Source organism: Chiloscyllium plagiosum, unplaced genomic scaffold, assembly GCF_037043375.1.
Source record: "Chiloscyllium plagiosum isolate Xiang-an unplaced genomic scaffold, Cpla_swu_hap1 HiC_scaffold_31, whole genome shotgun sequence".
NCBI classification, from domain to species: domain Eukaryota; kingdom Metazoa; phylum Chordata; class Chondrichthyes; order Orectolobiformes; family Hemiscylliidae; genus Chiloscyllium; species Chiloscyllium plagiosum.
The window spans coordinates 2,874,060-2,892,676 of NW_028270169.1; the positions used below are offsets into that span (position 1 = coordinate 2,874,060).

The following is an 18,617-nucleotide window of genomic DNA, read 5'->3' on the forward strand; positions in this document are numbered from 1 at the left end:
AACTATATCCCAGTGAGAGACAGCCCCTTCAGGAACTGTATCCCAGTGAGAGACAGCCCCTTCAGGAACTGTATCCCAGTGAGAGACAGCCCCTTCAGCAATGTCTCCCAGTGGCAGTCTACTGCATGTTTCTGTGAGCAAACATGGAATGAGCTGGCTGCTTCTCCATCACAGCATTTGGACAATCCTAGCCTGGTTTTGTTATAAAGGCTCGCGTGATGGATTTGGCGGTGCCATTGGTAAGTACAGCTATTTTATTTATGATGTGGAGACAGCCCATTCAGGATTGAAATCTGTCTCATGTTGGACAGCAGCACACAAATTGCAGTGATAGCTTCAGAATATCAGTTAATCCCCAAAAGATCACTTCAGTTCCCACAGCTTGCTAACAGTGCATGTAGAAGCCATTAACTGCTGGATAGAAAGTTAATTAAAGAGGAAGTGCATTCTGCTGAATTGCTCTGTGATCTTGAAATGCTCCAAAGGGAGCTATTCACATTTGCCTGTGTTTCTCCATCTCTTCTTGTAACTGTGCATTAGGATGACTGGTTCAAGACATTCAGCAGACAAATGATCTGAAATTGCCTTGCTGCAACAATCTGGGCAGATCTAGAGGGCAGTGGGATCATCTTGTGCCACATTTATCACCAGAGATGATGTTGGTGCACATTTTGAATCCAACTCGCTGCACTGGAGAAAGGACAAAGTCACAGCACAAGAGTGTAAAGTCAGGACTTCTTTACTTTTCAGTGCTTTTTCTGCAGACTGAATTCAGAAAAGAACTGTTTTAAAATGGAACAAGAGGGATTCCTGCACTTAAAAGCAAGCTACAACACTTACTTTAAGTAGTGTTTACACTGCTGTTTATTCAATTACTGTGAAAAGGTTAGTTGCAGAAGAATTGGCACCAGCAGGTACGTACAAGATAAGATTCAATGGGCAACAAGCAGCTAATCAGTCTGTGGAGGCACACCATCATACAGATCGAAGCACAGAAACAGGCCCTCAGCTCATTGAATCTGCCAGTCAAAATCAACCACCTAACCATTCTAATAATTTCCCAGCACTTGGTCCAAGGCTTTGTATGCCTTGCCATTGTAAGTTCACATTTAAACATCTCTTAAATGTTATGAGTGTTTCTCCCCTACTACACTTACAGGAAATGAGTTTCAGATTCCCACCACACTCTGAGTGAAAACAAATCTTTCCTCGTATCCCCTCACCTTGAATCTATGCACCTGGTCATTGATTGTCCACCAAGGGGAAAAATTCCTCCCTGTCTACCCCCTTCATGGTTTGATACATCTCCATTATGTTCCCCCTCAGTCTCCTCTGCTCCAAGGAAAACAGCCCCAGTCTGTACAATCTCTGTTCATAACTGGACCCTCCAGCCCAGGTAACATCCTGGTAAATCTTCACTCTATTCCAGTTCAGGTACAACCTGCCTGCCTTGTACAGGTCCCACAGCTCTCAAAGACACTCCCTATATCCCAGAAATCTTGTTGGGCCGAAGGGCCTGTTTCCACACTGTAAGTAATCTAATCTAATCTAATCTAAATCGAAAGCTCTCCCTCCTGCACTATCCGTCCAGCCGCACATTCATCTGGGCTAACCTCCTATCTCCATACTCACTAGTACGTGGCACTGGAAATAATCTCGACATTATTACATTTACAGTTCTGCTTTTTAATCTACTTCCTAGCTCCTTAAATTCTGCTTGCAGGATCTCATCCTGCTTTCTACCAATTTTGTTGGTACAAATATGTAGCACGATTTCTGTCTGTTTGTCCTCCCCCTTCAGAATGCCCAGCAGCTGTTCAGAAATCACTGACCCTGGCACCAGGGAGACAACGTACCACCCTGGAGACTCTTCTCCAGCCACAGAAATGCCCATCTATTCTCCTTACAATTGAATCCCCTACCAGTATAGCCCTGCTGCTCTTCTTCCTCCCATCTTGCACAGCTGACCAACCCATGCTGAGGGAAAAATCAAACTGTCTTTCTTCAGGATTAGGTCGGTATTTACTGAAGCAGAAACAAAGGTCCTTCCTTTCCAGCTATCTGATTGCTTCTACCAAACATTCACAATCCCAAGCTGTTCAGTTACCGGGGGAAAATGAAATCCCAACTGTCGGCAGGTAGAAGATCTTTGTCGTTAATAACTGGTCACCAGTCCACAAACCAATCAGCGATACGTTGCCAACTCAAGTTCCTTTTGTACACAGTAGCCTGGCTGCAGCTTGTCTGTAACCTGACTTCCACCACTACTTGAATAAGCCATTGTGTAAACAGCACTTACAATGGGTATCGTGGTGCTTGATTTTAAAAATCACAGAAATCCTTCAACAATCTTGGTTTTAGAAACAGATCTTTTTCCAAATCAGTCACAATCATAAATACAGGAAAATAAGCAGTCTTCCTATGCCTTCACCCTTAAAAACAATTCATCATCATTTATAAAACAAATTGTATTACAAAATGTGATACATAAACAACAAAGCACAAGACTTCCATCCAACAATGTGAATAACCTTTACTTTAAAAGGCTGAAATAAATAAACCCAACTGACTAGCCTTCTGAGTTTTAGTGTTCCTGTTACTATGCTGGACATAGACTTCAAAACATTCCAAGAAACAACAACAATCCAAAGTGTCGGTTTCGATGGTAAAATGCTTTATTTTATTTGGTTTGGTTTCTCTATTCCTGACCTATCATCCTCTAACATGACTGCACCAATCCCCAAGTTATTAGTCTTAATTACTATTTATAAATGGCTGGAAAAATTACTAGCTCATTTAGTCAGATTGCCTTCAGTTTCTCAAAGCTTGGCATTGATTGCTTATTTCTTTAAATTTGACAAATTCATTAAAGATAGAGCTATCATGCTGAAGTTACACATAAGCATATGGCAAAACCCATACAGGTCTAAAAGTCTAATGATTTCTCATTTATTTTACAAACAGGGAATTCTATTAGAGCTTTCACATTCACTGAACTTGACAATGCTTGCCTTGTCTTACACTATGTCCCTGCTGGTACATTTCTCTTGACTTTCCAAACTCATTTTTGGTTAAATGTATTTATTTCTTTTATTCATTCATGGGATGTTGGTGTCACTGCCTTGGGTTAACCTTTTTGCCCATCTCTAATGACCCAGAAAGCAGTTAAGAGTCAACCATAATCCTCTGAAAAAAGGAACAGGAAATGACATCACCAACGCAAGGAAACCTAAGCACATAAATGGAAAGTGGGTCACTAATACCAGTGCTTCACCGGAGGCTCACTAATGATGTTACCTAGAATGGTGACGAAACATCTGAAAATGAACCTTCCAGCTCAGCGGGCAAACTTACATCCAGTCAACCATATTGCTGTGGAGTTTGGAGTCATATCAGCCAAACCACGCAAGAATAGCAAATTTCTTTCCCTAAAGGGCTTCAGTGAACCAGATAGGCTCTGTTGACAATTCACAAATGGAAAACATTAACATGGTCATCATTACACCCTTAATTCCAAATTTATATTGAATTCAAATTCCACCATCTACCATGAACCCAGATTCTCAGAACATTATCTGGGTCTCTGGATTCAGGGTCTAATGAAAACACTACTCGGCCATCATCTTCACCTAAGCCAGCTTACTGTAATTGCTTAAACACGTTCTACTTGTCTCATATGCTCTTCCCATGTGTTGCCATACATTACAATGTTGTTTCAATAAATCAGAGTTATGTATGAATCTCAGCTACAACCTGTATGAGCAAGGCAGGAACAGGGACCTAAGAGGCAGTGCTGAAGGAGACTCAGTCCTTGAGCCTGTCTAACAGGTTTGAGATTCTTGCTCCCTGTTAGGACAAGAGTAGGGGCTGTAGGGAGGATGTGCAAACTAACCATAACACTACGGTACAGGAAGCCATTCAAGAAGGGAGAGAAAAGAGAAATGTTATTGTCATGGGGAAGAGCAAAGTCAGGAATAGGCACTGTCCTCTGTGGCTTGGATTGAACGCAAAAGAGGAAGGGAAGAGCACGGAGAGCGCACAAGGATCGAACACGAAACAATGAGCAGGAGAGAAAGAGCGAGACAGTGCCGACAGGACAGCACGCGAGAGCGCGGCCCTGGACAGCGAGAGTGCGCATGAGTGAGAGTCAGAGAGTGTGAGTGCGCATCCGAGAGCGCGCAAGGGAGCGCTTGCGAGAGCACGTGGGTAAACGCGTGGACGAAAGCACATGAGAGAACAAGAACAGGACAGAGTGAGAGAGTGATCAGTAATAGTCCCAAAGACAAGAATACATTCATAATCCAGCAAAGGAGGACTAAAATGATAATAAGAGAGACGGAAAATAATCCCTGAGGGCACACTGGTAAGGAATATAAAAACTGACAAGAAGAGCTTCTTTAAATATACAAAGGAAGAGAAAGGTCAAAGTGAACACAGGCCCCTTGGAAACTAAATGTGGGGAGAATGTTATAGGGAAATGGCAGAGGGAGTCAAATCGATAGATTGCATCAGTGTTTACAGTGGAAGATACTGCAAACATCACAGTAATACTAAAGGATATGGGAGAGGAAGAGAATACCATTACCATCTCCAGAGAAGCAGGACAAGACAAACTAACAGGACTAAAGGTAGGTATGTCCCCACGTCCTGATGGCTTGCATCTTCGGGTTCCTAAAACAAGTAGCTGCAGAGAGTGTGGACACATTTGGTTCTAATTTTCCAAAAATTCTTGGATTCTGGAGAAATACCAGAGGATTGGAAAACTGTAAATGGGACACCCCTATTCAAAAAGGGAAGGGGGTAAAAGCAGGTAGCTTTAGGCCAATTTGCTGAACATCTTTTGTTGGAAAAATGTTAAGAAAGTAACAGCAGAACATAATAACATAATCAAGCTGAGTCAGAATGGCTCAGAAAGGGAAATCATGTCTGACTATAGAGATTCTTTTGAGGAAGATTCAATAAGCATCATTAGAGGGGAACCGGTATGTGTGTTGTATTTGGACTTCCAGAAGTATTCAACACAAGGCTAAATCAGAAGGGTCCACGCTGCTGGAGGTAGTATATTGGCTAGAGATTTAGCCAATGGGCAGAAAACAGCAAGTGGGGATAAGGAGGTTCTTTTTCAGGTTGGTGACCTTTGACCAGTGAGGTTCCACAGGGATCAGTACTGGGACCACAACTGTTTTCAAAATATAGTAATGATTTGGAGGAAGGAAGTAAATATACAGGAGACAAATTTACAGACAACACAACAAAGTGGAAAGGCAGTTGCAAGAAGGACATAAAATTTAGAGATCTGATTGGTTAAGTGAATGGACAAAACGTTGACAAAATGGAGCATAATGTGGAAAAATGTGAACCTGTTCACCTTGGAAGGAGAACAAAAGAATGAGTTTAATGAGGCAAATGGCGACATAAAGGGACTTTGGAGGTACTTGTGCACAGAATGTAGAAAGCAGGTAGAGAGCAGGTAATCAGGAAGGCTGATCAATGTTGCAATTAAACAAGGTGCTGGTAAGACCACACCCAGAGTAATAGGTGATCATCTTATTTATTTCATTTGAGGCAGTTCAGAGAAGGTTCACTGGAGTGACCCCTGGTACAGAGGGACCATCTTATGAACAAAGGTTAAAATGTTGAGATTCTACTAACTACAGAAGAATGAGAGGTGATCTCATCAAAACGTATAGGATCCTTAAGGGGCATGATAGGGTAAATGCTGAGAGGATGTTTCCTCTCATTGGAGAGTCTAGGACAAGAGGACGCAGTCTCAGAATAAAGTGGTGTCAATTTAAGGATAAGGCAGAATTTCTTTTCTGAGAGGGTTAAGAGTCTTTGGAACTCCTTGCCATAGAACGCTATGGAAGCTGAATCAATGTGCATATTTAAGGCTGAGATAGATTCTTGATCAATAGGAGAATCAAGGATTATGGGGAAAGTGCAGGAAAGTGGACACGGGGAAAGATTGGATCAGCCGTGATCCTACTGAATCGCGGAGCAGGCTTGAGCGGTCAAATGGGCCTATATCTGTTCCTATTTCTTGTGGTTTTATGGTCTTAACGTACTGCTCTAGGACACAAACCTTGATGCAATTGAGAAATTAGTCTTCCACGCTAGCCTTGTCCAGCCCAGACTAGTCACAAAATATGTCAATTGCAGCTGTGTAAGGATTGTGTCTCCACTGCAATAAGGTGAATATTTATTTGGAGCAAATCAAATATAGAAAAGGTGGGTGATAACAATACTTTTATAGATTTTGGAGAGAAAAGAAAGGCTGGCGATGATGTGGCTGTTTAATCAGACTACAGAGGAACAGTAAAGCCATTCAAGTCCCTTGGGTCTATCCTGCCATTCACTTAGTTTATAGATACTCTTTACATCAATTCCTTTCAGACACCTTTGCCCATACCCCATGATACCCTTAGCTCCTAAAATTATCAAACTCAATTTCTTGAACTTCAGTTGAACTTCACCCTCCACAGGGAGAATCACATTGCCCTTTCTTCGAGAAATTGCTTGCTGATTTCACTCCTAAACAGCTAGACTTTATTTTAAGATTAAGTCCTCCCCATTGTTCTAAATTTCCTCAACAGAGGAAACAGTTTCTTGTAACTACCTGGACAAATCCCTTAATCATTTTAACCACTCAATTACACTACCCCTTAACCCTCAAAACTCAACGGAATTCAAAGCAAGTTTATAGAATCTTTAATTGAATTCATAATTTGGTTCATAAATGAAGCCAATGTATAATTTTGGTGAGGTTGAGCTCCATCCCCTCCAAGGTCACCATTTTCTTTCCTGAGATGTGGTGGCCAGAATAGAACAGAATACTCCAAGTGGAGTTTAACCAAGTGCCGCACGACTGAAAGAGCACTCCAGCCCTTTGTACTCTGAATCAAGATGGAAGGCCATCGATCCAAAACATTATCTCTTTCAGTCTACACAGAGGAGACAGTGGCATTACAGTAATGTTACAGGACTTTTAATCCAGATGTCTAGGTTAATGTCCTAGGCAGATGGTGACATTTAAGCCAATTAATGAAATCTGGAATTGAAAACTAGACACAATCTGGTGACCCTGAAACTCTAATCAACTATCGTTAATTCTATACAAATCACTGATGTTCTTTAGGACTAGGAAATCTGCCTTACCCAGTCTGGCTCACTCAGGACAATCCAGACTCTCAGTAATGTGGTTAACTGTTAAGAGTTTTCTGAATGGCATCACAAATCATTTAATTCAAGAGTATAGAGGAGAAGGTAATAGGTGCTCACCTTGCCAATGACACCCACATTGCATAAAAGAATTTAAAAACAAATGCTACCTTACTTTGCAAGTGTTTTCAGAATTTTCTGCTTTTCTTCCATGAGCCTTATTGATTGTGTTAATACTGGAGCACTTGCGTTGAGTGATATGCCCAAATCCATTTGTTTCTCCACCTTCCCAAGTCTCTCATGAAGGTGGATGAGCATTTCTTGCCTCATTGTTCAAACATGGAATAAAGAGCTGAATTCCAGAGGTGAGGCGAGAGTGACAGGCAGAACCACATTCAGTTGAGTGTGACCTCAAGGAGCCTGAAAATATCTGGGATCATGGGTGTCAGATGGCAAACTCTCCGATGGTTGGAGTCATACCTGGCACACAGGATGATGATTATGGTTGTTGGAAGTCAGGCATCTCAGCTCCTCTACAGGAGTTCTTCAGGGTAGTGTCCTAGGCCCAATAATCTTCAGCTGTTTCATCAACGGCTTTCCCTCCATCATAAGGTCAGAAGTGGGAATATTCACTGATGATTGCACAATGTTCAGCAATATTTACAACTTTGCACATAATGAAGCAGTCCATGTTCAAATGCAACAAGATCTGGACAATATCCATACTTGAGCTATCAAGTGGCAAGTAAGATTCTCATTGCACAAATGCCAGGCAATAACCATCTCCAATATGGCACAATCTGATCACCACCCTTGACATTCAATGGCGTTACCATCACTGAAATCCCACACTAACAACACCCTATTGGGTACCATTGACCAGAATTTGAACTGAACTCACCAAATAAAGACAGCAGCTACATGAGTAGGTCAGAGGCGAGGAATATTACAACAAATAACTCATCTCCCCAAAGCAAGTCCACAAGGCACACATCAGGAGTACAATAGACTACTCCCCACTTGCCCAGATGGGTGCAACTCCAACAACACCCTAGAAACTTGACACTGTCCAGGAAAAGCCGCTTGCTTATTGGTGCCATATCCACAAACATTCAGTCACTTCGTAATCAATGCTCAGTAGCAGCAGTATGTACTATATAAAAGATGCACTGCAGAAATTCAAAGATTCCAAATGCATGACCACGTCTTTCAAGGAGGACACAGGCTGCAGATACATGGAAACATGACTGACTACCTGCAAGTTCCCCAAGTCACTCGTTATCCTGACTTGGAAATATATCACCATTTTTTCAGTGTTGCTGGGTCCAAACTATGGAATTCCTTCCCTAAGGGCATTGTGGGTCAACCTACAGCACATGGATGGCAGTGGTTCAAGAAGGCAGCTCATCACTACCTTCTGAAGGGCACCTATGAACAGGCAATAAATGCTGCTCCAGCCAACAATGCCCAAAGCCCACCAGCGATATTTTTTTAAATTTCCAACACAGATTTCAATTTTCTCTCAACTTAGTGAATCCAGTTCTGAAAATGGGTACTGGCCTTGAAACTATAACTCTGGTCTGTCTGCCCAGATGCTCCCAGCAATCCTGCTTTTATTTGATCCTGAATCCATGTTCCTTTACAACTTCCTGCACACACAGTTAAGAGTCAGACAGACAAACACTGCAGACCTATGCAGGACAAGGAGTATCACAAGCACACAAGAGACTAGTGTAACACATTCATGGAGTAAGAGACTGGAAACAAAGTGACATGCTGGTGTGCAAGTGCACACAGTGAGCGAAGAACAAACTACACACAGAGGACAGAAAAATACTCAGACTGGAGACAGTAGCAGATGGATTCATGCAAGCATGTAACACCCCTAAAATCTCAAATGTTTTGACCCAAACATTCTACTGAGATAAGGTAGGTCACTCTCAGAGCATTAATTTGCATTGTTTATGCATTGCACAATGAATCATTACTCCACATTCCTTACTCTCATTCTGCAGTGACAACAATTCTTTACAATGTCACAATAACCTCACTAGTGTCACAGCAGCTTTCTCATTACATCACTGTGGCCCTGCTGCCCTCACAGTTTAACCATTCCACTGACATAGCACCCCCTAAAGCTGGTCTCAGTCTACACCACAGGTCAGTAGAAAATGTGCACAAGATCACATAAGAGAAGAAATACCTTGCAGATCACAACACCACTTTGATTATTTGACCCATGATAAACAGTTAAACACAAATGCTATTAAAACATGGGGTTTCAAAATATTTAAAATTTAAGAACTATCGCTAAAAGTATAAGCCAAATTCAATCGGTGACTTTGAGGAAGTTACTCCACCTGACTTAACTCTTGCACTTTTAGGATGGTTTTGAAAGTGGTCTTCTGGGAAACCATACTGTAAATGCCTGATTGCCATCCTGTGTGCTATCAATTACTGTATATGTCACATGCAAGGAGGAAGCTTTAATTCAATCTGTCAGCAATTGGGGAGTCTGTTCTTGCTTGCTCTCAATAATTGATTCCCATTTCATATTCAGGATCTACTTTTACAGATTAAGTCACGTGAGACACACATTAGGGTGTAAACCACGATCACAGACTGCAAATCACATATAATGCAACATTATTTTGGTTTAAGTCAAAGTTTACTGCTCATCATTTGAAATGATACCATGAAGAGAACACTAACAGAATTAACCGAGAATATATCCAGTTTGTCTCCCAGTCCGCAAAGCACCCACTTTCAGGGCACACATCACAGGACAGATGGATTTTTGAAGATGCCAGGATGCTCACATTTGCTACCTGGAGTTTCTATCACTTCTGCTGGTCAAAGTGCTAAAACATGATGGATTCAGGAGGCTGCTCTGGGGGCATGAATACAGTAACACTTTGGTACAAAAGAAAAGGGCGGACCACAACACATTGGAGTAAAAGTTAGGTAATTTGGCTCATCAAATCTGTTCCACCAATCAATGGCTGGGCAGATTCCTCAAGAACAAACCACGACAAGCAGACCAAACACAGCCAGAAACTCTAACCACCTTACCATACATCAAAGAAGTTTCAGAAATGACAGCCAGACTACTAAGACCCCTCGGAATGCTAGTAGCACGCAAACCCGCCAACACACACAAACAAAAACTAACAAACTTAAAAGACCCAGTACAATCCATGGACAAAACCAACATCATCTAAAAAATTCAATGCAAGGACTGCCACAAACACTACGTAGGACAAACAGGAAGAAAGTTAGCCACCAGGATACATGAACACCAGCTAGCCACAAAAAGACACGACCCCCTCTCCCTCGTAGCCCTACACACGGATGAAAAAAACCACCATTTCGACTGGGTCAACACATCTATCATGGGACAGGCTAAGCAAAGACATGCCAGAGAATTCCTAGAGGCCTGGCACTCCAACCACAACGCCATAAACAAACACACAGATCTAGATACCATCTATCAAACCCCTCAGAAAACAAACAGGAAATGACATCACCACAAACCCCAGGAACCCCATCCAGGAGAAAGACATAAATAGAAAGCATGAGACAACAGCTTCGCTTCACTTGGAGGTCGCCACTGATGATGTTACCTAGCCAGGTAATGAAACGTCTGGATATCAAACCTACAGCTCAGCGAGCAAACCTACACCCTAAACCTCAACCTGAGCTACAAACCTTCACAAACCTTGCAAACTTACTAACTGTACCTCTTATGCTCGCATCCAAATCATTTATGTAAATGACAAAAAGTAGAGGACCCAGCACCGATCCTTCTGGCACTCCACTGGTCACAGGTCTCCAGTCTGAAAAACAACCCTCCACCACCACCCTCTGTCTTCTACCTTTGAGCCAGTTCTGTATCCAAATGGCTAGTTCTTCCTGTATTCCATGAGATCTAACCTTGCTAATCAGTCTCCCATGGGGAACCTCAGCAAACACCTTACTGAAGTCCATATAAATCACACCTACTGCTCTGCCCTCATCAATTTTCTTTGTTACTTCTTCAAAAAACTCAATCAAGTTTGTGAGACATGATTTCCCACGCACAAAGCCATGTTGACTATCCCTAATCAGTCCTTGCCTTTCCAAATACATGTACATCCTGTCCCTCAGGATTCCCTCCATCATCTTGCCCACCACCAAGGTCAGGCTCACCGGTCGATAGTTCCCTGGCTTGTCTTTACCGCCCTTCTTAAACAGTGGCGCACCACGTTTGCCAACCTCCAGTCTTCCGGCACCTCACCTGAGACTATCGATGATACAAATATCTCAACAAGAGGCCCAGCAATCACTTCTCTAGCTTCCCACAGAGTTCTCGGGTACACCTGATCAGGTCCTGGGATTTATCCACCTTTAACCGTTTCAAGACATCCAGCACTTCCTCCTCTGTAATCTGGACATTTTGCAAGATGTCACCACCCATTTAACTACAGTCTATATCTTCCATATCCTTTTTCACAGTGAATATTGATGCAAAATATTCATTTAGTATCTCCCCCAATTTTCTGTGGCTCCACACAAAGGCCGCCTTGCTGATCTTTGAGGGGCCCTATTCTCTCCCTAGTTACCCTTTTGTCCTTAATATATTTGTAAAAACCCTTTGGATTCTCCTTAATTCTATTTGCCAAAGCTATCTCATGTCCTCGTTTTGCCCTCCTGATTTCCCTCTTAAGTATACTCCTACTTTCTTTATACTCTTCTAAGGATTCTCTCGATCTACCCTGTCTATACCTGACATATGCTTCCTTCTTTTTCTTAACCAAACCCTCAATTTCTTTAGTTATCCAGCATTCCCTATACCTACCAGCCTTCCCTTTCACCCTGACAGGAATATACTTTCTCTGGATTCTTGCTATCTCATTTCTGAAGGCTTCCCATTTTCCAGCCATCCCTTTATCTGCAAACATCTGCCTCCAATCAGCTTTCGAAAGTTCTTGCCTAATACCATCAAAAGTGGCCCTTCTCCAATTTAGAACTTCAACTTTTAGATCTGGTCTATCCTTTTCCATCACTATTTTAAAACAAATAGAATTATGGTCGCTGGCCCCAAAGTGCTCTCCCATTGACACCTCAGTCACCTGCCCTGTCTTATTTCCCAAGAGTAGGTCAAGTTTTGCACCTTCTCTAGTAGGTACATCCACATACTGAATCAGAAAATTGCCTTGTATGCACTTAAAAAATTCCTCTCCATCTAAACCCTTAACACTATGGCAATCCCAGTCGATGTTTGGAAAATTAAAATCCCCTACCATAACTACCCTCTTATTCTTACAGATAGCTGAGATCTCCTTACAAGTTTGTTTCTCAATTTCCCTCTGACTATTAGGGGGTCTATAATACAATCCCAATAATGTGATCAACCCTTTCTTATTTCTCAATTCCACCCAAATAACTTCCAAATAAATTTCTGGGAATACAGCTGTAATGCTATCCCTTATCAAAAATGCCACTCCCCCTCCTCTCTTGCCTCCCCTTCTATCCTTCCTGTAGCATTTGTATCCTGGAACATTAAGCTGCCAGTCCTGCCCATCTCTGAGCCATGTTTCTGTAATTGCTATGATATCCCAGTCCCATGTTCCGAACCATGCTCTGAGTTCATCTGCCTTCCCTGTTAGGCCCCTTGCATTGAAATAAATGCAGTTTAATTTATTAGTCCCACCTTGTCCCTGCCTGCCCTGACTGTTTGACTCACTTCTGTTCTCAACTGTACCAGTCTCAGATTGATCACTTTCCTCTCTATCTCCCTGGGTCCCACCCCCCCCCACCTTAGTAGTTTAAATCTTCCCAAGCAGTTCTAGTAAATTTCCCTGCCAGTATATTAGTCACCATCCTTCTCCCTCCCTCCTCCCCCCCCCCGCCCCGGCCACTTTCTAGTTTAAAGTCCTGTCAACCACACTATTTACCCTTTTGACTAGAACATTGGTCCCAGCCCAGTTCTGGTGGAGACTGTCCCAACAGTACAGAATCCTTCTGTTCCAACAAAGATGCCCATAAAAAGGAACCCCTCTTTCCTGCCCCATTCTTTTAGACGAGTCCCTTACTTGCGTGCCCCTATGCTGATTTGCTGCTTACATCAGTCATCAAAATGCTGCAAAAACCCCATGCAGTGGTCATAAGCACTAGCTGTGACAAAACCTGTGACACCCGCATGCTCCAACCTCTAGGTGTTTGCACTGTGTTTCAAGAAGCCACGTCACTATTCAACAGTCAGTGTAGCGCAGAAAGAGTTAATGCCAAGCTTATTTAACAACTTAAAACTGCTGGCATTACAATATTTAATTTCAACACTATTCAGGAAATGAAAATCTCAGAGGAACTATTGAAGTGTCATCTTTAATATACAAGAGAAAAGAAGGTCTTTTGCACTTACCCTATCTTTGTGAACAGCTTCCCTTGGGCATGGAGGAAATTCAGGATAAATCTTTTATTCAGCTGTTTTTTTTGTGGGGGGGGGGAGGGTAAGAGAAAGGTGGAAGGGAAGGAAAAGAAAAAGGGCGAGTGGGAGAGAAAAGAGACAATTAATTTACTTGCAGCATGTTCTTATCAGCAGTCAACATCAGAGACGGAGGACAGCATGACCACAACTCAGTGGCAAGAAGCAGATGCTTGGAGCAGGAACGTGCCCACAGTCACACAGGCCTGCAGCTTCTGCCAAGGCTCTCTATGCTGAGCACCACTCAACAATGTGCCGCCCTCTACTGGTAATGGGAGCTACATTGTGTCCCAGTACGCATCCCCCAGAGAACTAGGGACTGCCATCAGCCTGACCTTTCAACCCAATTGGGAACAGGGGAACAAGGTCACAAACAAACATTTATTGGAAATCACACTGAAACACGCACTAACCACACAAATCAGGTGCCTTGAGCAGGTCAGGGCTGCAAATTAATAATCAGAACATAAAACCATATGTAGTCTGTTCAGCATCTCAGCCTGAGCAAAACCTCCCCACTGCCACCACCCCACCCTCAACATGATCTGCTTTAAAGAGTCATGGTGTAATGGTCACCACAAGTTTAAATCTCAATGTCACTAACTCAGCACCTTTGGGAGAATAATGTCAAGGCCTGTATAGGGAAATGGAAACGACCAGCCTCTTACCACACAGCAACCAGCCCATTCAGAGTGATAGTGATTGAACCTGGGAAAGTGGGACACATGTCCGACATCCTGAATTAGAGTGGAGTCCACACAGAGGGTCGAAGAAACCAGGGAAGCGTGTGTGGATGGTGACAGGAGAAGTTTGGGACTGTCAATTTTTCAACTAGACTGAGTAACCATCACTCCTGCCTTCCAACCTCGACCAGGACTCTCAGGTTCTGGTAGAAAACAACAAGATATAAAAAGCTACAAAACCTCTTCAATTCCCCCAAAGGCACTACTCTGAACACCGTAAGGAGATTAGAAAACATATACTGTTATATTTTCTCACTTCATTTTACAAGACAAGACCCTGATTGTGGATTCTACATTTCAATCTTTTGGTTAAAGTTGCAAGTTAACAGCTGGCAGAAAGGGCAAACATTCCAAATACAGCATTCACTTTGAACTCTGTTTCCCCAAAACCATCTCCACAGACACAGTGCAGAGTGCTCTTGACTAGGCCAACTCACCAAAGGTCAAATCATTGCTTACTTTGCAGAGTAGAAAAGACTGAACAGTATTTATTACAGGGACATTAAACTCGGACTGGTACCAATTTACACAAGTTAATTGCTAAAACCACAATTAAACAATTGGTGAACAGGCCAAAGGGTCAGCCCTTGCTGTCCCACCACACCCTACTTTCATAATGTTTTAAATCCCAATGTTCATTTAAGAAGTCTGCCTGACAAAAGAAGCATAAACAGCAAGTTTATGTAGTGAGTCATTGGACTATATGGACCAGGTGGTGCTGGGTTAAGTCTGTAATGTGTTTGCCGAATATTGGCAGTAGGAGAGGGCATTTCAGCAACCTCTTGTTGGATGTCACATCTGCTTGGACATGGAGAAGTGGGAGCAGCTGGGGAAGGGAGGGAAACAAGAGGATGTCAGCTTGCCAACACTCAGTATCTGGGTGAAGAAATGGCTATCTGCATGAGATACCAGATGGCATTTGACTCCAATGGAACCCGCACTTAAGCAAGGGAGCAGTTCTTCGGGTGAATGAGGAGAAAGAGTGCAGGAAATAGAAACAGCTTTACAGCCATTTTCATACAGAACAGGCTAATCATTTCTTTGGTTCATTCTATGAGCACCTACTCCTTTCTTGACAACCTGGAATGTCCTGTATGGCTGGGTATCTAATGTTAACTATTTTCTAACAAAAACACATAACGCTCAAGAATACTACCCTCAAAGTTGAAATGAAGTATCATAGGACATCAATGCACATTAATTCAAGAACTATAGTCAGACAGTGGGCGTCAGCTTCAGTTCCCTCAATCAAGACCAAAGTTTCACTTAGATCGAGAGAGCTGGGAAAACATACCAAACCAAAATTTTAAAAACCCCTTAATGAGCATTCTCTAATACATTTACATTTAAATATAGCTGACAATGAATGAAAGCAATAAGGGGAAGGGCAAAAACACACCACTTTCCACTTTGTTCTTAGTTTAATGAGGAGTACGCGGAGGCAGGTGGTAGATTTGTTGACATGAGCCGCTGTACACTTGGCTCCAACGTGCAGTCTCACCATCACGACATGGATTCTGTCACGTCGCTGCACCACATTTACTACAAGAATGTGGTTTTGTGTTTAACCAAACCAACTGCAACCTGGCACAAACTGGTTGACAACAGCGATACAAGCACACTGGAAACCAGCAGCACTTCTTGAAATGACTCGTGGTGATCTTACCACTTCAGAAGTGGTTTGAGTGACCTGGGTCACAAAGTGCACAAACTCAGTCTATGTGTGACGCCAATCAAATCATTACAACATACAGTACCCTGTACTTCCTCTGCTACAATTAGTTTGGACTTTTCCAGAACCCAACACAAATTAACCAGGTGGCTGCTGAACAGGCAGCAATTACTGGAAAAGGGCTGCTTTCATTTACATGAGCATGATGCCACTGCCAATTATTTAAGGATATGGGGCATCAAGCATTCCATTGTCATAAACAGTCATATTTCACTTGTCAGAGTAGACAGCCGTAGGTATTCAATCGTATTAGTGGTTGGGTTAGGGTTAGGGTTACCCCAACTGAAATGTATTCATATTTGCAGTTTCCACTCATTGTTGATGCACTATTGACAATCTTAAACAGGCCATCAACATAACTGTTCCCACACTCAGAATTATCTAGCAAATATCCAAGTGCAGATTCACTTGCAATGTGGGTCACTTTGTTGTGCATTTTGCAAGCATGTGTAGGTTAGGTCCTGAGTACTTTACTACACTGGCCCTTGATCTTTGCAGTTACAAAGAATAAATATGCATACTGTACCTGTTTCAAGGCAATAAAAGTCATTCACTGGTTAATTTTTCAGGACAATGTCTTGATCTGTCAATTTGCCTGATTTAGAATTTTAAAAAGCTGGTATCATAGAATCCCTACAGTGTGGAAAAAGACCATTTGGCCCAACATGTCCACACCACCTGTCCAAAGAGTATCCCACCACGACCCATTCCCCTTCCACTCTACATTTCCCATGACTAATGCACCTAACCTACACATTTCTGAACACTATGGGTAATTCAGCATGGTCAAATCACCTGACCCGCACATCTTTGGATTGTGGGAGGAAACCAGAGCACCCGGAGGAAACTCACACAGACATTGGGAGAATGTGCATCTCCACACAGTCACCCGAGGCTGAAATTGAACCTGGGTCCCTGGCGCTGTGAGGCAGCAGTGCTAACCACTGAACCAGAGAGTAGTTAACTCTCAATCACCACCTCTACCAATCACAGTCCATTTGCCAACCAATGAACTCTCTCCTCTCATTCAACATAAATGTTGTTTATCCCTTACTTTGGTATTCTTATGAATTGTCCCGATGAGTGCAAGAGAATTTTATTTTAAAAGATTATTGGAAATGATAACTGGACCATGACAGGACGAGTTAGAGAATACAAACCAAAGAGTAAATCAGCAGATAAGACTCGAAGTTTATGAACATAACAAAAGGTCAAAACTAAAGGCTCTGCATCTGAATGTGTGCAGCATTCAAACAAAACAGATAAAGTGATACCACAAATAGAAATAGATAAATACAGTCCGCTAACATTATAGAGACATGATAGTAGGATGTTATTGACTGGGACCTGAATATTGAAGGGTACAGGTAGCCAGGATAAGGTGATGGAATGGTTCTATTTATTTGCGCTGGTATTGGCACAAGAGAGAGGGATGACCTAAGTTCAAGAAAGCAGCGTGTTGAAGTGGTTTTGGTCCAGACGACAAATGATAAAGACAAGGCGGCAAGAAAGGACGGACAGTTGATAGGGCAAAGTTGCAGCCAGTGTGATGGGTTGAAGTGTGTGGATTTTAACACAAGAAGTGGCAGGAATAAGGATGATGAACTTATAGCATGGATCAGTACTTGGAGCTACGATGTTGTGGCCATTACAGAGACTTGGATATCATTGAGGCAGGAATGGTTGATGGATGTTCCAGGGTTTAGATGTTTCAAAAGGAATAGTGAGGGAGGTGAGAGAGGTGGGGGAGTGGCATTGCTAATCAGGCACAATACAACAGCTGCAGAAAGGGAGGTCATCGAGGAGGGTTTGTCTACTGAGTCAGTATGGGTGGAAGCCAGAAACAGGAAAGGAGCAGTCACTTTGTTGGGAGTTTTCTACAGACCACCCCAATGGCAACAGGGACATGGAGGAGCAGATTGGGAGACAGATTTTGGAAAGGTGCAGAAGTAACAAAGTTGTTGTCATGGGTAACTTCAACCTTCTTAGTGCAAGTAGTTTGGATGGAGCAGATTTTGTCAGGTGTGTCCAGGAAGGATTCTCACTCAATAGGCCGACTAGAGGGGAGACCGTATTGGATTTGGTGCTTGGCAACAAACCAGGTCAAGGGTTAGATCTCTCAGTGGGAGAGCATTTCAGCGATAGTGATCACAACTCCCTGACCTTTAATATTGTCATGGAGAGGGACAGAAGTAGACTTCTTGTGATGGCAGGGGAATGTAAGTTGGTGGGGTGGGGGTTTGGACCCAACAAGGGAGTCGCAGAGGGAATGGTCTCTCTGAAACGCAGGATAGGGATGGGGAAGAAGACATAGCTCTGGTGATGGGGTCTGTTTGTAGATGGTGGAAATGGAGTAGAATGACGCGATGTATGAAGTATGCCGCAAGAAGTGCAAAACCTGTCCACATCTCACCCCTCACTTCCGTCCAAGACCCCAAAGAATCCTTCCACATCCAACAGAAATTCGCCTGTACTTCCACACACATCATCCACATAGCCTTGCACTCTATGTGGCCTC

General features: G+C 42.7%; 1 protein-coding gene across 1 annotated transcript in view; it reads right to left on the minus strand.

Annotated features, from left to right (window-relative positions):
- smg6 (SMG6 nonsense mediated mRNA decay factor) overlaps nt 1–18,617 on the minus strand; it is a 488,459-nt gene that overhangs the window by 398,514 nt on the left and 71,328 nt on the right. Inside the window, exon 8 of the mRNA XM_087977135.1 lies at nt 13,562–13,623. Within this exon, the coding sequence (XP_087833261.1) occupies nt 13,562–13,623 (62 nt within the window). The remainder of the gene's footprint in view (nt 1–13,561; nt 13,624–18,617) is intronic.